Raw genomic sequence first — 20,325 nt, 5'->3', positions numbered from 1 at the left:
TCTTAGTAAATAAAAAGCGAATCTTCTTTCGTACGATTAGTATGTGAGTTTAGTTACTGGAGCAAAGTACATAACTATTGAAAAAGAATATCTCGGTTAAAAGTATTAAGCATTTAATAAATTATACATCCAATATTACATGTGATTAATAAAATCTTAATAATATACTATTACATAAAAAATAATAATTAATATATATAGATATATATGCAAATATAGTAACAAATAATAATTTCTCTGGGCTTATACTGCATTTCTATTGTATAATATTTATATGACATAACATTTCAGTGACAGTGTGTGTATATCAAAATAATACTTATTAGAGATCAAATTCGCGAAGAATACACGAAAATAATAATATATGTATATTTTTATAGCCTTATAACGTGGTCCGATGTACAGCAAATGATACTGAAAGCTATTACGAAGCTTTAATAACAAATGAAAATGCTTCACATTCTCATCGTTTAATTAATTCCTTCCAACCGTAATGTGACGGCGAAAAAGTATTTAATTACTCTACACATGGTGTGTAAGTTTTATGCAATCGTTAGCTGTATGGCTTCACGTGGTAACATTAAAACATTATGATGGTTATTATTCGGCCATATCCATTAAAAAATATTATCATAATTACGATGTAATACTAGCCGCAACGGTTTTTATCTGAAAGAACAAATTAATATAACGAACCAAAAATTTCTGTCTCCCACTTTTACATTCTATAGAATTTTTGTCATTAAAAACGTGGCGTGTTTTTTTTTTACGATTCGAAACGAAGATGTATTTGCAGTGTTGCCTCGCGCATTATTAGCATTATTTTTTTAAATATTTATTTAGGACAATATAAATTTTTATAAATGCAAAAATATCAGTAAAATAAAAATAAAACACTCCACGTAGGCTATTCTTAATGTAATTCTTAAAATTTTAAATTTATTACGAAAATATTTCTGCATTTTAAATGTTATGTTAATTATGACGAAATACACTATTAGCAAAACTTTCCTAATTAAAATTAAATTTAAGTGGACATAAATTGTCTGTGCATACAATTTCAATAAGTCTAAAGGACATTTGTATATATTTGCTTTTGCTTTTTGCATGTGAAAACTTTATGTTTGCACATGTTTAAATTAAAAATATTTAAGTACTCTCTCTTAAATTATTTTTTTTCGATACAATGTAATTATGATATGTAATTAACTGAGAGTTTTTCAGACATTCCTGTCAAATGTATGTCCTTTATAATTCTTCACGCGATTCGTGCATTTCATAATGGAGTATCTTATTTGACCCACTGAACCGCGTACGTACCGTAACAAACTTCGTGTACACAAGTGTACATGAAATGTAAATGCACAAATTATACCATTTGAGTGTAGCTCTAGTTTATTTGTTTTGCCGAAACGTAACTACATTAAACGGATTAAAGGAATGCATTAACTCCGCACGAGAGAGAAAGAGAAACGTTCTGCCATACTCCTCAGCAGGTCGTCAAAAGTTTAAGCTGATAATTAATGTGTTACCACCGTTAACACGGTTATACCGTAACACGGTTAATTCAATGTCGACTGTTATAATTAAATTTAGAACCAGATAGCGGGCAAGGTAGTTAGCCGCAACCTACAATGCAACCGGGTACAATGCGACACGCCGCACAATGTTATGTTCGTCAGATACCAATCGCGGCAACAATGCATCTCGCGCATTATCAACGTCATGTGAATCGCAATTCAATTTGTAACTTGCGGACGCGCACTGTGAACGTCTAATCGGTTTTCAGATAATCTCTATTGCATTTGGCTTGCGTGCTCGCAGACAGAAAAAAATTTCTCAGAGTCCAGAGATGCACACGCGCGCACCGCTGATATACCGCGAGCGAGTGAAGGTATGAAGAGGAAAATCCGTACAGTGCAAGTATTGAGAATCTAGTCTATTCTGGTAGAAATTTTATATCGGACTCACCGGTAACTTTGATGTGATAGGGTAACTGAGCTCGCCACGTGTCCTGCATTTTCCGATCCGGCGCGACGCACCGATACTCCCCAGCTTCTTGGTATACAACCCGGCTCAAAGCGAGGGGCCCGGGCCCGCCTACTGGATCCATTCCAGGTCCGTGGCCCCAACAACCGCCGTCACACTCGAGAGTCACAGCACCGCCGATTTGCACCTCCATCCGTCGAGAATCGGTCGCTTCACCGTTCAGTGCTTCCGCTTCGGTCTCCATATCTGGATCATCTAAATCCCATTGATTTAAATCTCTCAATGAGCAGCAAACTCAAAAGTCGAACTTAAACGTATGGACCACAGGAAGATGAAACAATACACGAAAATTAATCCACAATGTAGACATAGCGCACACTCGAAATGAAATTTTAATGAGTTTTCTTTAATAAGCTATTATATCTAAGCTTTAAGTCTTAAGTCGTCAGAAATTGACCAATCATAGTCGATTATTCTTCTCACATTCGTCTGTGATTGATTAATTTTTTACGGCTTAAAACTTAAAGCTTAAGCTTTAAATAAGCGATTACCCAATTGAGTAATGGCTTATTTACTATTATGGAAAGTCCATTAGATTTCCTTCCTAGATTCTTTATATTTCGTGAATATGATCCGTAATAAAATATATAATAATTCATTTAAAAAATATCATAATATTTTCAAATAAAATTTCAAATTTTATTTGTTTGAACCTAAAATGATTTTATATTTATCATTGCATATAATTTGTTTGTTAAATTTCATAATTATACAAATATGAATCTTTCCTGAACGCTAGAAAAAAATGTTAAAACATGTTGCACAATTAATAAGCTTTTACGTACCGTAAATGTGAGAATTTTCTAAGAATTTTCAACACATTTACCCTTTACCGTTATTTTGAATTCCGGTTTCGATATCGTCATCGATATCCAAGAACTACTGTGGTATCAGAAATCGGCGGCACGTACGAGAGATAAAGTTGGGGCAGTATCTCTCTACCCTCACGTGCTTTCGACAAAATCTTTTCCCCACTATGACGTTACGTACTGTCGGTTCCAACTTCTACCCTTCCTCATCCCTCCCGTCCTTTTCCGATTCCACCTATGGAATTATACGGCTACGATTGTTTGCTCTCCAGCTAGTGCTATGTCCACAATTGCAGAGAAAGAGAGAGAGGGGGGGGGGAGAAAGAGAGAGAGGAGAGAGGGGGGGGGGAGAGTAGATGGTGTGCAGAGGCTGCTCGTATCTCTGTTCGGGAATTAGAGCCGGACTGTTCCAACGGAATTCGGCTGAGAAAGAGAAAGAAGCAGGGCAGAGGAATGGGAGGACGTAGCAGTCCTTTGAGTTAGCAAGCTGATCCTCCAGCTCATCCTATAGCAAAACAAAGGGATCAAAGTGGTGCGGATGCGATAGGAGGCTTTCACTTCCTCTCATGCTCGTACGGTTCCCAACTATATCTCGTTTGTCTTGTAGTTTGTTCGGAATTTTACAGCAAACACCACCGCTAGTGCTTTAACAAACACAGGAAAGGAAAAGGGAGAAAACAGAGGACCCGGTAATCAGGCCCGATAATTCGACGTTTTTCGTCGGCATTACTCCTCTCTTCGACAGCTCTCGTTATCTCCAAATTTGATCTGCGCCTCTTCTTCTACAGCAGCGGCTTGTGATCGTCCTAAATCTTAATGCGATTCGCGTGCACTAAGGTGATTAAGGTTCTCATATACTCGTCTGTGATCGCGTTATCTCTAATTACTTTGATATGCTTTTCGTGTTCCTACTAATTGAATTATGCCCATCCAAGATGTTTAGTTAAATTGGATATTTGAAAATTATAGAACATCACATACTATCACAAAGTATTTTTTTAATAGAGACAATTTAATATACGATAATTTCTTTTTCTATCGTTAATAAGAATTAAAAATTATATTTAAATATGGACATATACATAATAAATAAAAAAAAAATGTAAGTTTGCACCATCTATGCTGGTAACAGTTACAAGAAAAATCTGTTCGCCTGTCGATAGCGCTAGTCTTATCACTTCTGTCCCTTTAAACTACGTCCTATCTGTAGACTGTCTACAAGCCGGCGAAATTAGCGCGTCGGTTTAAACCCGCCTTGACGTTATCCGGCGGATAAGTAATCCAGGAGGAGATTCGAACAGGACATAGTAGCAGTGTAATCGATAATTCCCACGAAGGAGGATGGTTGGTTTATAGGTGCTCTCGAGCCATCTAAATTGCGTAGAGATTAGGTGCTCGGAAGCCCGTATCCAGCATCGTCGGTCGAAGGAGCAGACAAGAGTAAGAGAGAGAGAGAGAGAGAGAGAGAGAGAGAGAGAGAGAGAGAGAGAGAGAGGATGAGTGTGATAGAGAAGAGTAGAGAACTAGATAGAAGACAAGAGGATGGGGAAAGAGAGAGAGACGAGGACCGTGGGTTTGAGATGCAGGGAGCGCATCGCCCTCTGGTTATAATGGCAAGATGGAAGGAATGGGGCTAGGTAGGAAATTTGCAAATTTTCACGACGGGGCACGGATAATTTCCGGTTGGCTCGGTGGTTTCCGCCCTTGACAAATGACTGTGGTATCCGGTTATTGGCTGCAGCGACGACCCCCTTCGCATTCCGAATCAGGGAGAATGTCTCTTCGAGCACTATCAAATGCATAAGGGGTAGACAATGCATCAGCCAAAAGATGCACTGCAACGTAATTACCTTTCGTCGATGCTACCGTCGCTTTATACATATTTCGAGCATTACGTAATATATTATTTTAATTTTTTTTGATAATTTACTAATTTTTTTAAAACGCAATAAGTTCACACAGAAATACAACTTGGCAGAGTATAGTTAGCAAGCAAATTTATTTCTATAAGATCTAAATATATTCCTGATAATCCAAATTTTATTTAAAAAATGTTTGTATTTTTACATTCTATTAACTGTTTAAAAAGTAATTCATAAATGAAATATCTGATTAAATCATATCCCTAATTATATAAAATTATGTAGTATTTGTATCGTTTATTGTTTTCTCGACCGTGATAGTTCTGTATTACAGATCTATTACTTAAACGTAAGATACAAATTAATATTGAAGGTATCGTAGAAATTTCAATTTAGCGAGTTAAGCTGTGAAAAATTATTCTTTTCAAAGGAACACTTCCTTTTCTTTTTGTCGAAGGAGATACATTTATTAACTTGACGTTTCCGCTCGAATGCGCGGGAAATTCTACGTACGCTATTGAAAGCGACAAAGTGGCGTGACAACGATTTACTCACAGCGAACATTGAGAAAATATCCGATGCTGGTGAAAATGCCGAGCATATGCCGCGTATAACACTTGTACCAGCCGCTCTCGGCCCGAGTGATTTTTGTGAAGTTCAACCATCCGTCATCGCTCTGCTCCACGGGGGGCGGTCCATTGTCTGAAACACAAGCGGAAAGCTGGTGGATATACGAATTAACGCACTGGAAACAGCACGCACGGTCCGCGGATTTACGTTAACGTCGTCGCGCAGTTCGCATCAGCCGAGCGAGTCGACTGCAAGCGACTTCTCTCGATGTTCATGATTTCACATTTTTCATAGACAATTGCCATACATGCATTATTCAATAATTAACTATTCGAAATTAATCGCCAACCATCGGAAAAAAGAAGCAGATATTATGGAATTATTCGGAACAGATTCCAATCAGAATTATTCAATAATTCCCTAGATTTCTATTCTGTTTTCGAGGGAAAACGAAATAATTCCGATCGAAATCTATTTCAACTATTTCATGATAGGTGTCCAGGTTAAAAAAGTTAAAACTTTATTTTAATAGATTTAGAACGTTAACTTTTTTGCGTGAATGTATAATGATAATTGTTTGCGAATATGATTTTTTTAGTAGAATATGACATGTGGTTCCTCATTAATAATAGCACAGGATTAGACATAAAAATAATTAGATCATAAGAAGTTGCTTCTTTATAGAGATGAGAGATTACAGACGTTAACCATTTTATCTCGTTTATATCATTATCAAAATTGTTTCACTTTTAAAACGTCATCCATCTTCATCAGATAATCCAATTATATTGATTATGAAACGGGTATCATTTTTGTGATTAAAAGCTCTTGGATAGTAATTTAAAATTGTATTGACGTACCGTTTGTTTATTCGCAATCATCTGAGAGATAAAGAGAGATAAAAAAATAAAATAAAAAGAGCGTGGAAGGAGGAAAGTTGAGGACTCTCTCATCCAAAATTATTAATTATTATATCTGAAAAATTATCAGTAATGCAAGTGCAATGATCGCCGAATTTCATTAAGGAAATTGAACTGGCAAGGGTATTCGAAAAGAAAAATCCAAAAGGATATTTATTCGACTTATTCATAAATGCGGAAGTGATTCTGAGAGAGCGAGTATCAATTCGTTGGCCTTCCTTTTACCGTTTGCCGCCAAACTTTCATTTAGCTGTAGCCTACTTCTTTCTTCACTATTTTGGATCTACCATTACCGCTCATTCCTTCTCTCCTCCGCCATCGACCTCGTTACAGTGAAGCCGCGGATTCGACGCAGCTGTCGGATTGGCTACTTGAAAGTATACCTCTTTCGCGAATGTGGAACTACCCTAGGGAATAAAGGAAGAGCATAGTCGGAAAACACACTCATGAAAGATAGAGGATTACAGAGGAAAGGGGAGAAATGCGGGAAGAATATCGGGAAAGGGAAGAGAGTAGACGGAAAAGAGAAGAAGCGAATTCCATGTATCGTCAGACGGAGTTTTGTAGTGAAACTTTTATATAGGCCGGCCATAATCACAGGAAGGGTGGTGAGCTATTCTACTAAAGACACCACTCGCCTTTAACGTTGCCAAGGCAAGCTCGATTGTGTTAACGGTATAGTATCCCTGGCGAACTTCGTGAGATGCGGCGCCGTTTCGCATGAAATAAGGCCAGGCCGTGACTTAAAGTCCAAAAAAAAGTACGACATTTCCGGAAAGTTCGGCTGGGATTCAACCAATTTGGCCGGGAAATGAACGAAGCCAACTCGAAGTAGATTGAAACGGAGGACAAAGAATTTTCTGCCAAAATTAAACACAGAAAAATTTCTCCTGTAGGAAATCATAAATTTTGAATTGAAGACATATCATGTTTTTATGTAATATCCAAGTAATTTTCTTCTTTTATTATAAAAAATCAGTTAATATTTAACGGTAATTAGAAAAAGATTAGAATATATTTGTTACACCAAATCGTATGTGATATATTAACCGCTTTATTAACGATATCATCATGTTATGTCCTACACTTGATAATATAATTGACTTTGAAATTGCTGAACAAAATTCCATGCCATCGTTGTATTATAATTTATATCAACATAATAATAATTTGACAATTTTATTTTCATAATTTATTAAAATTACAGCAGTAATAGTTGATTTATTATATTTGTATAATTTCAATTCTCTCGAGATACAAAATATGACATAAAATAATAATAAATTAATTTAAACATATACAGTGATTTTCATTAACAAAAATTGATTCTTTGAACAAAATTTCATTATTGTAATTTTATTTTCGTGAACTAATCGTCTGAAATAAACAATGGTACTCATGGAAAACGATAGAATCATAATTTTCGAATGAGACCAAGTTCATCTCGCTATATAATTTTTTTTCACGAAGATACTGATTATATCGATCTCAATGAAAAAAATATTTTTTAAGATGAAGATCTCTAAACAAAATGCATATATGTTATTTTCATAATTAATCATCGATAATCACTTTTACAAACTAATGATTCAATACAACTAGTCTTGCGCTCATTAGAAACGACAGAGTTATAGTTTTAGAACGGTATTATTTCGTTGCAATTTTCTGTGCAACAATATTGGCGATTATATCGACCCGTGTGATTTTTCGATCTAGTGGCAGTGTTGACCAGCGTATATGATTCTCTCGACGCGGCATATCATGTTACAAAGCACATGTACTCTACACGTTTTCGCACCTGTTTTTTAGTAACGGATTAGCACACCTGTCAAATTACATACAAAAAGTGTACACACGGCGATCTTTTATGAATGGGTATGCACACCGGATTTTCTAAACGCTGTAACTCCATGAAAAATCGACGTAGCGACATGGAACAAAAACCGATCTTCTGTATATCGTGTACCACACAAGTGCCTGTGTCAAAAGCATAAGCTTTTATCGTGATACATATATATATGTGTAAAAATAAACTGGCTCTAAATTACAAAAAAGATATTTTATATAAGTAAAATATTTAGAACTGTTAAAAAAAATACAAAAATATGACACTAGTCTTTTTTCTTCTTAAAAATAATGTTGTCGCTTATAAGATACTAATATTTTAAAATAATGCTTTTAACTAAAATATCAAACATGTCAGCAAAATGACAATAAAAAAATATATAAAACGTTACAGTTAAAGAAATGAAATCTAATACTGATAAAACAAGCACATTTATTAATTGCCACAACTGATAATTATTTCTTTAGGTAAAAGGAACGATACAAGATCATAAATTGCGGACTTCACAGTTAATATTTCGAACTCGGAAAAATTCCAGTATCCTGAAATTATTCTGGATATATTATTGGAGTTTTGATATCCTTGCTTCGCGCGCGCGTGCCACTTCCAAATAATGATCGTATAGAGATCGACTTCCTCCTAAGCAATTTCACACAGCTGACGCTCTTGTTTCTTCTTACAAAATGTTCCTACGTCCATGTATCGGTGTGATAGATCATCCAACAGAATCATGATAAATTATTTTCATGTATTTACTTCGATTTTCGTTTGAAAGTTTTCTCAACTCTAAGATATCCGAAGAATACATTGAATACAATCACAAATAACGTGTCCAAAAACAGCATGTTAACTTAGTGGTTGAAACATTTCTTAGTCTCAAAGAAAATCCGCGGCTTTGTGAAGCCATATTGCGAAATCGACTATTTGCACTACTCGTTGCAATATAGGAAATCGGGAGAGTCCAAATTTGCCTGACTTACCTTCCCTATAAAAGCTTTGAACGAGAGGCGAACGTGCTTTCTCGAAAAGGAATGGGACGTTTAATAAGAGTAACTGTACCTAAAAGAAATTGGGAATGGGCGGTAGCGGCGGCGGCGACGACGGCGATGGCGGCAGCAACCGAGTTTGGGTGAAAGGTTCGCGAACGGCGAAGGCATTGCCCGGGGCGGATACGTGCTCCAAAGGATATTAAAGTATTTTAATTGCAGCGGATCTCGCGGAACGCTGGAAGGATTTATTCGAAATCACTCGATTGAGTCTATGAATAGGGATTAAGCTTGGCCCCGCCGGCGGACGCGGCGTTGGCTCGGCGCAGCGCGGGCCGTCGCGCCGAGCGAATTCCAGACGTCAGGAGTGGAAGGCAGAAATAATTGAATATTTAATAGGATAACTCACATATAGCCGCTTCCCGTCGTAGCCGCGCGGCGTCATCCGTCACGACGACGGGACGTCGATTTTTCTGTCACGTCCCGTGGCTGCCGATTAATTATACAGTCTACCCGGGCGTAATACGAGGGTAATACGAAGACGAGGACGACTTTAATAAATCTAGTTATTTCGTAGCCAATGCACACACAAAAAAATATTATTTCATCGATCCCCCGTATTACATCCTCGCGTAAAAGACTACGATTTCCCGCCCATGACAGTAATATTGACACGAGGAAGATATTGTCTGTCGCGGAAGCAGAATTGGAGGAGCATACATATATCAAAACGCGATCTGCGATCAGAAATATTCATTGCCGAAACATCATAGAACAAACGATTATATCAGCAACATGGGAGTTTAATTAATTTAACAGCGAGACCAGGATTATTCTCCAAGAGAAATCAAATTTCAGATATTAATTTAAACAAATAATTAATGTCACGAATGTAATACTACTGACAGCCAAATATTTCATTATCAGCTATTAAAAAGGCTTTTATTTCGGAAATTGTTACTACGCAAATAGCTACATATGTGAATGTAATATGCAAGTTCAATTTTTAATTAATCTTGATAATTACGGTTGATTTGCCTTATATAAATTATTACTTTATTCAGTATTTAAATAAGTACTGAAAAAAGTCGTAGCATATATCACGTATAAAGTTTTATTCGTCGCCAAATTTTTTTATATTAAAGATTAACAAATTCATATATAAAAAGGTTTCGTAAGAAATATTAAAGACTCCTGCGATCATCAAGTGCTTAAATTCTTTTATCGCGGTATAAAAGTATCCGCGATATAAAAAGTCATGGCACGTCAAACGTACAGCTAAACCGTTACTTTAGAACAGTATTTGGTAATAATTCTTGTGGAAATCGCAGTGCCTTCTGACGTTTGGTAATAACAGGTCGTCCATCATAGTTCTTATCACTCGTACGCGGCTGATCGCAGCAGAAAGTGACGGCTGCAGCTGTTCTCAGCGTTTTGTGTAACTCAATAACGAGATAAACGAAACTACACAATCAGTCCAATTTTTCGAATTTTTAGATACTTGATTGATAACGCAGATCTTTTTTATTAATGTTCCGAAAAAACTCGTGCATTAATTCACCGTTCCATTTATATACTCTCTAATACAGATAACATTTGTATGGCAAGAAGGTAATTATACTATTTCGTATCTCAGTTCTTCATTAAAATGTAAAATTATATTATTAATAAGAATTAAAGTTTCCAAAGCAAAAACAAAGAGAGTTAATATTAATTTGCTTGAAAATGATAATATAAAAAATTTAAATAGACAATTATAAAAGAAAACTTATACAACGCGTTATTTAATCCATAATGCGTGACAATACGAGTAAAAAAATAGCAGAAAGTGCAATATCGTTTCTATAAATCTTTAAGTCTTTTCAGCGTAATCATTTTTACACGTCTTTCGACTCCTCGAATATATCAAATAGTGTAGAAACGTGCACTTTATTTTCGTGACACTTCCATTGCGCGACTTCGTCGACGCGTCAAGGGAAGTACAGTTTTGCGCAAAGTTTTAACAGACAATAAATAACTCAAGACGCAGGGACGGAAAAGACAATCATGATTCACTCGAGATGTGAATGGAGCGCAACGCGAAATCTCTATCAAATCTCGAAATTGTTATTCACGATTGTGATTTACGTCAGCGAGCCTGGCGATGCTTCATCGCAGTGGCGGCGGCGGACTACGTTGCGAATGAGCTTCTCGTTTGAGTGCCTCTCCATGCTTTTCTGATTAATTCAAGAGAAATTGTAATTTCCACTCCTATCGTATAAAGTTGATCGAAAAGGCAGTCTTGCGTAAATACGCGGATCAAGCTACGTAAAGGGGATTAAAAAGGTGTTTCTTAACGAGCAGAATACGAACGTGGAAGGGTGGATTAAAAAAGTTGGTTGAAAAGCGATTTAATCGGCCGCGTTAAACTCGGGTTGCTTTTTCGATGGAACACTCGACGTGGCCGTGCTCGACCACTGTTCTCCTGGAGACCATTACTGGATTCGTGCGAGCTGATTTCTTGCATTGATTATAACCGGCACAAATTTGCTGAAAGAATAATATAATCCGAATAAAAGTAGAATAACTATTTCAATTTGGTTTCAGTTATTTCTGAATACCGAAACTTAAATACCACGATAAGGAAACGTTTTTGATAATATAAATATAATTAACACTGGACAGGTCATTGAACTTGTCTTGATATCAGTTACAATATTATGAAATAAAAAATATGTAATGCCATTTAAAAAAATTAGGGTGACCTTGACTTTTGTCCTAAAAAAGAATATTTTTCAAATTTTTAATATTGCAATTTGTACACTGAGAAAAAATATAGTCAATTTTAACAAATATTATAATGTTCAATACTGCCAACTAAACATTTACTCACAGTAAATAAATGTTTAGTAAAAAAAATAATTGTTAAATCAAATTAACATTTCTTGTATCAAATAAATATTCATTAAAATTGACTATATTTTTTTTCAGTGTAGCCGATTGAAAACTTTGAGAACTTTTATCCAAAATAATTTTTGTCAGATCATCGGAAGTGACGGAAAAATCGTGATCACAGTTACGTCGGATACCCTGTATAAGTTCTATTTCCGGAATGCAGAGCGGTACGCGGTTAAATATTTATCGGCGTCCGCCCGATTTGTTCGCATAGCAAGAAATCGCGATTCCGATTTTCACTCGGGGAAATGCATGGCAAAAGCACCGCTGATTCGCGCAGAGTAATACTCTGCGCGGGGCGGGACGCACCTAGGCGAAAAGTTCACCGGCGCAGCGAATACGTTTAACGAATGTAATGGGTTCACCCGCTTAAACGGTACGGTCTAATCAAGAAAGTGGTCTCTCCCGCGAACTCCGCACAGAAATCTCTCTCGTTCTCTCCGTTTCGTCCGGCTCCGTTCTCTCTATCTTATTCGGCTCAAGCCGCGCTGATTGACGATGAATAAAGGAAATTATACTGCGGTAAGCTTTTATTCGCCGCACCGGCTAAAAAGCAACGTCGTTACCGATCCACGAACGGCGATGTATACACCGTAAATCCCGTTCCAGAATTCAAATCGAGCGAGCGAGCGAGAGAGCCTTAATTTTCCAAAAAGATTTAGAAATGGCGACGGTATAGATGGAAATATACGATTTGGTAACGCCGAGCGGATTCAATTTGGCTTAATAAAAATATAGTTGGCCGATTAGTGGCAAACCGGCTCGTGCAATAACATCTCATAATACACGACGCTTTATGCAATTTAATTATGCTAATGACTAGGCGATAACGGAACGTGGAATATGCGGAATTTAATGGATAAACAGATTTTTGCTAGTATTATGTATGTGTATTGAGAGCCATATCTGCGACATGGGTATAACGTAACCGAAATTTAATACCGTGACTACAACGGCGCGTATTGTGAAATTTATAGTCCTGGATTTCATGCGTTTCCATATTTTCGCTATGTATACGTTTTCACAAAACGTTTTCGGTGAAGCATACATTGCTACCTGGCCCGGCTATCTTTAAAACATGTACAAAATGAACAATTTTTTCCTGAAATTTTGCCAATTTTTATATATATCTTTTTTTTTTAATAAAAAAATTGATATTTTCCTTTTACTATTTTTATTTAAAAGAAGTTAATATTTTCTATCGACCGTTTGTAAAAAATCATTTTATTATCATTAAATATTACAAATCATTTTACTGTTTTATTGATTTTTAAAACGTTTCGAGCTTTTGAAGCGCACGCCTCAAGTAGGTACGTATAAAACTGCACCGCTGCATTTCGTATCTATATGATGACGCATCGCTCTGTTGAACAGACAACCTTTTCACATATGAAAAGATACGCGCTTTCTTGGGAAAAGATGTATTCATTAAAACAAACGTTACTCTGCCTTCCTTTGATGTAAACGTCCTGTCTATGCGGTGTCCATTACCCAAAGTTACGCGGCTCACGAAGAAAATGATGATATGGATAATGTTGCTTTCGACATGCGAAACTGAAAGAGGATATCTGACAGCAGCCGATATACTTTATCGAAATTGCGCCATTTCTTTGCTATATTTTTCACGAGTAACTTGTACATATATGTAAGATCTCAGACGCTCCTCTTTTCGGATATATAGACTTTACTCCTTTGGGAAGAGCTTGCCTTTGCTAAAGATTTTCTCTTTTCCTACTGGGTTTTTATTTTCAATATTAATATCTCAATTGCAATCTAAATTAAATTGCGGTTGAATAGAGGACGATTTTATGACATTAGAGCTGTACCGATAAATTTATATTTTTAGAGCTCAGTCTCTTAAAGATTTTTAATTTTTGATTGTATTATCTTAAATCAATAGTGGGCGATTTTATAAATTATAAAGGAGACATCATTATTAGAAGAGGATAAAATGAGCAAGAATGTTAGTCTTACAACTTTACTCCTCATTATTGGTTGAAAGCATCAAGTTGAGAGATTGCCTCATGAAAGTCACTAACTTAATAAAGTAACCAGAGTGAAGCGATATGTGGCAAGGGGTGTAAAGTGTAATTATTTGTTACCTCCGCATTTTAGCGCATGCAATTTAACTTTTCACTATAATCGCTAATCTCCATTTAAATTCAAGTAAAATATACGTTATCAGATTTAATAAAAAGATATCCATGTATAAGTTTCTTCTTTCACAATTCTCGTTTTTTTCAATGTTAATTTTCAGATGTGATATCAATTAGATCTTTTCATTCTCTACAGAAATTTCATTTCTTCTGCTCCGCTACGAAGGTAACTTCTCATAGAATGTGGATTTATATCGCTTATTCCAATCAATGAACACCTTGATTGGGAAGATAAGACAGATTAAGCTTGGAATATGAAATAAGGGTACGATTAAAAGCTATGAAACGTTCAGAAACTGCTCACAGGAAGGAGGAAATTATAGACAGTTTTAAATATTTATCAGGTAGCTTTCGTAGAAGTAGCCGCAGCCGGCGAGCTCTCCCAGGACAAAGAGCAGCCAAATGGTAATGAATCTATACGTCTGAATACTGCCTTTCGTTCGTCTTTTTGTAAATTTTAATACCATTTTAATTTTTTATAGATTTTAATTAAAATTATAAAACTATTATCGAAACATTGTGCTGCAAATCATGATAATTTCTGATTACTTTACATTTTGAGTGTAAGACTTCGTAGTTCTCATCGTTACAGTACCATATCTCTCTTGCTCATCCTTATCAGAATTAACCATTTCGCTATCATTATAGATATTAAATTAATTGTTGTTAAATATTAAAACAAAATTCTTACACCATTGTTGTAAGAAACAGATAGAAAGCTTAATTATATTTAAAAATGACTTTTTTCTTATACAATATTTATCCCAAATATTTTATTTTTTAATACACACAAATTATCACAAGTTACATTTTAATTTTAGTTAATGTCAAGCGCAAAGGAAAAATGTTATTTATGTTTGCATAATAAAACATCATATTCATGCAAATATTATTCGTGATTTTTCATATACTCATAATCTGTTTTTTTTTTCCTGTAATATATGTACAGTTATAAATACGAAAAGTACATATATTTCAATTTGATAATAAAACTGTTAGTCATTACTTGCAATCGTTAATCAGTAACTATACAATTTCCTTATTTCGAGTAGATCATCGCAATCACGATAGGTACATCTATATCCGCGCCGTCGTTCCCGTTGTCTTATCTCTTTCTCTCGCACAAGTGCCGGCCAATAGAACAGATTAGATGGAACAACGTGCTGCTCCGATATCACGTGCCGCGTAACAGCTTCCTCAACGTTGCTAGCGTACGGCACGACGAGCGCCACAACCACTGAATCTCCCTTTAACGCCGGCACGAAATTTACAATGCCGCAATAGGCGCGGCTGCAGCGTGTAGTGGTGCATCGAGACGGGAATAATATCGAGCGCGTACACCTGTCTATCGGAGCCGAATGAAAGCGCGCCGGCGAGAATTGCCGGGATGAAAGGGACCGGCGTCGGTGTGGGGCTGTCCATTGTCCCGATTTCTGCCGGCGTCTGTGTGGTAGACTTGTCGCGCCCGTTGCGGTACGTAATAATGTGATTATGGGATGTACCACCTTACCTCCCACCCGATTCTCGAGCCCGAGATCCCCGAGATCCCCGAGATTTAGGGGAGGTGGGACGCCAAGGCTGAGACGACAAGGTTGACGGAAATCGTGTGAATGCAGAACTTCGGAACCTCCCTTCTCCACCACGTCTTCCTCAATCCCTCGAGCTAAGGACTACGTTATTATGCCGCGAGCGGCGACATGCGTTTGACTCACCTAAGCATATCGTTGGTAATGGTTTAATTACGCGAGAATTACGACTGTTCTCGAGAAATGAGTCCGCGATATTATTACGTTATAGCGGATTTTGTATGAAAATAGCAGGAAGTCTCTCGCTTGCTATAGAGGGATGCATTTTGCAAAGTATATTAAGAATGTCGCTTACAATTATTATTATACTTCGTGCGCTATGCAATAATTATATTATAATAATATATACATAACTAAATGAGTCTCGTATATAATTGTCAGGTTACGTTTTCTATTATCTACACAATTAATCTTTCAATTTCAATATCGCAATTACATTGTTAACTCATTCATTTTATATGAGGAGGAACTAAATTCTCTTCCCATAATGATACACATTTAATCAAGTCATTTTTATAAGCTTGTTAATTTTTTTCATTAACACGCGTATTATATAAGCTGCATTTTTCACGAATCAACAAGAACATTCCACTTGGAAAAGACCAACACGAGAAGATAACTCGGTAATTCTGTTACAGCCGTGTTACGCTTATCAATGCATTGACGCACGCGTTTACAGATAAGTTTACATCTCTCCTTTAGAGTTACTACGAAGCCGATATTACGCCGAGGGTCATGTGCATCAGATTTCACCCCATCCAAGTGCCTGTTTACAGTGATTAAATTATGCTCACGTTGCCGTTACACGTGCCCGCGCTAACGTGTCTACCTACAACGTGACGCGGTTCCTAGCTGTAGTAGGGAATGGGGAGTTGCACGAAATAATGCACGTGCGCTTCGCAACTCGCCGTCTGCCACACACTATCTGCAAATTGTGTGTGTGTGTGTGTGTTATGTGTGTACAGGATATACTAAATGCACCCCTTTTAAGTTGTAAACATTCGAAGTAATGTTAGAAAGAATAATTAAAAAGGTTGAATTTCTTTCTAAGTTTCTACTGCTGCTACCTTCAGTTAAAATAAAGTTATAAAAAAATATATATATGTATATATAATACGTAATATAACTTTGGTGACAGTGTTGAATATAATTATACAACCAATATCCAGATTTTAATTTTATTAAAATAAAGCTTGCTCGGAATTAAAAAAAAAATTGATATATCATAATTTCTATGTAACATAATTATTGGATTTTTGAGAATTTATAAAAGCCTTGGTGATATCTTTGTATTTTATCAAGATAAAATCTATTTGAAATTAATCAATAATTTGCGCTTAACTAAAACGTATTTGTTTTAGTTAAACGAACAATATAAATTACTAGGTTGAAATTCGCTTCGAATAAGGGGCTGTTTGTTGTAGCGGTAAACTAGTTAAAAATCTCATTACCGAACATATTTAAATCGCCAAACATTTACCGGCTGTTAGAAAATACGAATAATGTTACTACTGGGAAGAGTTAATTATCCAGATCATTCAAATAGAAGACATTAATTAAAAGATGAAATGTAACGTGATACTTATAAGTAATATATTTATTACAATTATCTGTTTGAAACCGATAAAGAGTTCATGCGAGGAAATGAATAGCGTTAATGAAAAATTAAAATATAATGAGACGATCAGTTTACTGACTTAATTTATTAACTGAATTATTTTTACTAGTATATTAACTACTCTCTAAATCTGAATCAGTGGATACTAATTGATATCAGTGCCAAGTATGCCATTGGTAATCAGTGAATGAAATGTGAGATTTCTAACCTACCTAATCTTTATTATGTGATTTAACTAATAAGTTTTATTGCACTTTTATCCAAAAACGCGATTTTTCGCATTTTTAATATAATAAAACTAATATAATATTTTAATATAATCAGAAACTAAAAAATAAGTGAAGAAGTTTGATATAAAACATACGAAACGATATATGTTTCTGCAAGGGAAAAATAAATAAACAAATCAAATAGAAATAATTAATAAGAAGGAACACATTTGTTTCGATTCTACATAACACACTATTTAACAAAAGTAAAAAACGTTATATTTCTAAATAAAACTATTTTACGCAAGATGTTTCTAGAATTGATTAAATTAATAAGTTAGACGTCCTTTCGAGTCTGATCGAGAAATCAGACGAAATACCACGCGCGAATTCCATTCCTTTTTTTTCGCTCGCCACTTACCGCGCTGCCAAATTGGAGTACTGGCTGGATTGCTGTCTACCTCGCATTTCAGGCTGACAGACATCCCCTCGACGATCGGAATTCCAAAACCAGGTAAACGCGTTATCGCGAACGATGGAGTATCTGAAACAGGTATTAAGCAATTAGTGTCAATGCCACGACGTCGATATACTACGTGATATCGCAGAGAAACATGAAAAAAAAGAAAGAAAAATAGACGATGTTACCAGACTATTATTACACTGCCAAGATCAATTTAAAATGATGCAAAATAAAATTTCATTCCGCTTTCAGTATTCTGTTTTTAAACGCAATCTCAAAATATCTTGGAATCTTGGAAAGAAATATGACATCGCAAATTGCAATGAAATACAAGATTCGTTCTATTCTCATGCTCTATTTCTGCGTAATATTCGTCTAAATGAATTTTATAATGAAATTCAAAAACAGTCGTTTAATAAGTAATTCAGAAAGTCATAGCAATTGCAAATTGTAATCTTCTTTCGCAGACGATAGCAAGTCTGTGAACTCGCTTATACTTCGCAATTTTCGAATAAGATTTCCGGTAATTTTAAAATGTATTGGCCAACGTAATCTGATTTCTACACATTCGAAAGTCATTCTTTGTACGACGGAGATTCTATGTACGAAGATATCGGCCACTGCGGATTGAATCCAATGTGCACGAAAATAACCAATTTTCGAATAAAAATAGTAGACTTTAAGAAGATAGATTACTGAGGATACGATTCACAATAGCAAATAGAAAAGTCTTTCAGTTGACTTCCATCTTTATCACTTTTGATCATTGCTTTTCAAAAGTCAAAAATAGAAAAGAATGGAATAAAAAATAAAAGAGTATTATATGTGTACTTGTATAAATATTTATATGAAATAAATTATATATTAAAAAAAAAAAGATGTTAATCATAATAAATTCAATCAAGGAATAATATAAAAGGTTACACATTTTTCTATTGTAGTACAATCTTTGCATACATCATATTAAATATGTTATCTGCTCTGAATATACAGAAACAATAATGAAACACTCTTTAGTAATACTGTTATATAACTTTATTCCTAATCCGAATATAGATGTTGTCCTTTCTTTGGTTGAATTAAATAATATTTCCACAGATCGGCACTGCTCCCAAATGTACGCAACGTTTCAGTAATGTGAAAATACTTTTCACATTATAAATATCTGCTTAAATAGTTTGTTTGGAGGTAACCCGTGGAATGCTTATTTCCACTGTGGGAGTTTATAGTGACCTGCTTTTGCGCGGAGTTCACTTCCCGAATACAAACCAGCTTTCCGCCCTGAAGCGACATTATGCGCAGCGACAAAACTTCACATCATCACCAAATAGATATACCGCAAAGGAGGCAAGAAGAGAGAGAAGGGAGAGCAAGAGCAACGAGAAGCGTTAGTTATCGGAATGCTCGTTATAATGAAGATGTAAATCCCGAGAGTTAGTAATTGAACGCATCAAGTGCCTCTAGAAATCAAACGTAATCATTGGAGATGATGCGTTATTCCCGTTACCTCCGGTAATCACCCCCTCTTTCTCTTCTGCGTTCGATACGAGCTTCCCTTCCATGTCATTAACGTCCAACGTGGAAGCAGATGATGGGATTCCGGCATATTCCGCTAGTGTGTATATAGGGCGACAAACGAACGATCAACGAGGTTGGCAGAGAACGATCAAGAGAAGTAGCGGAAAGGGAAGGTTTTCAAAATTGTCGTTGAACAAACGAGGTATAGATACGAGGTCGTGGCGAGTAATTAATGAACGGGACAGTCAAGATTTTACAGGCGCCGAGGTCGTATTCGTTAAAAGGTCCTACTATTATCGTCGATACCAACGACAAATGGTGGAAATATCCACACGCTCTGTTGGCGCCCCAGTGAGTGGGACGTCGTTCGATGCCACCCCGGCGCCGCTCGAGCGATTTGCCGTTACCGTTATATCGCCGTTCAGCTCGTTAATATCACGCCGCGACTATAACGGGACAGCCACCGAGGTCGCAGAATAAATTGGAGATGCGTCAAATTGTGCGAGAGAAGGAAGAGACGAGCCCCTGGAAAACGCGGGAGAGGCGTGCAGAATATCGGAAGTGTGACGCGGAGGAAGGGTGTATAGGGCGCGGGTGGCGTACGAGATGGAAAAAAGAAAAAATTGAAGAAAGATAAAACGGAAGATGAAGCGACGCAGGAAGAAGAGAGAGAAACAAGGGCGGCACGACTACCAGGATGGCTCGAAGTTATTCACTCGGCTATAATAGCGCGGTGCTGGGACAATGCAAGCTTAATGAAAGCTTTTCTCCCCGGCGTACCGACGACCTCATCTCCTCG

At 36.3% G+C, this 20,325-nt stretch overlaps 1 protein-coding gene across 3 annotated transcripts in view; it reads right to left on the bottom strand.

The window, feature by feature from the left end:
• tei (irregular chiasm C-roughest protein teiresias) overlaps positions 1-20,325 on the bottom strand; it is a 371,551-nt gene that overhangs the window by 66,087 nt on the left and 285,139 nt on the right. For all 3 annotated transcript variants that reach the window (XM_018521735.1, XM_018521737.1, XM_018521736.1), the window contains exons 7-9: positions 17,967-18,089; positions 5,276-5,422; positions 1,972-2,244 (exon numbers count right to left, since the gene is read on the bottom strand). In XM_018521735.1, coding sequence (XP_018377237.1) covers positions 1,972-2,244; positions 5,276-5,422; positions 17,967-18,089 — 543 coding nt within the window. The remainder of the gene's footprint in view (positions 1-1,971; positions 2,245-5,275; positions 5,423-17,966; positions 18,090-20,325) is intronic.

This window comes from Trachymyrmex cornetzi, unplaced genomic scaffold (genome assembly GCF_001594075.2).
Source record: "Trachymyrmex cornetzi isolate Tcor2-1 unplaced genomic scaffold, Tcor1.1 scaffold99, whole genome shotgun sequence".
NCBI lineage: Eukaryota > Metazoa > Arthropoda > Insecta > Hymenoptera > Formicidae > Trachymyrmex > Trachymyrmex cornetzi.
This window is presented reverse-complemented; position numbering and strand designations above follow the sequence as displayed.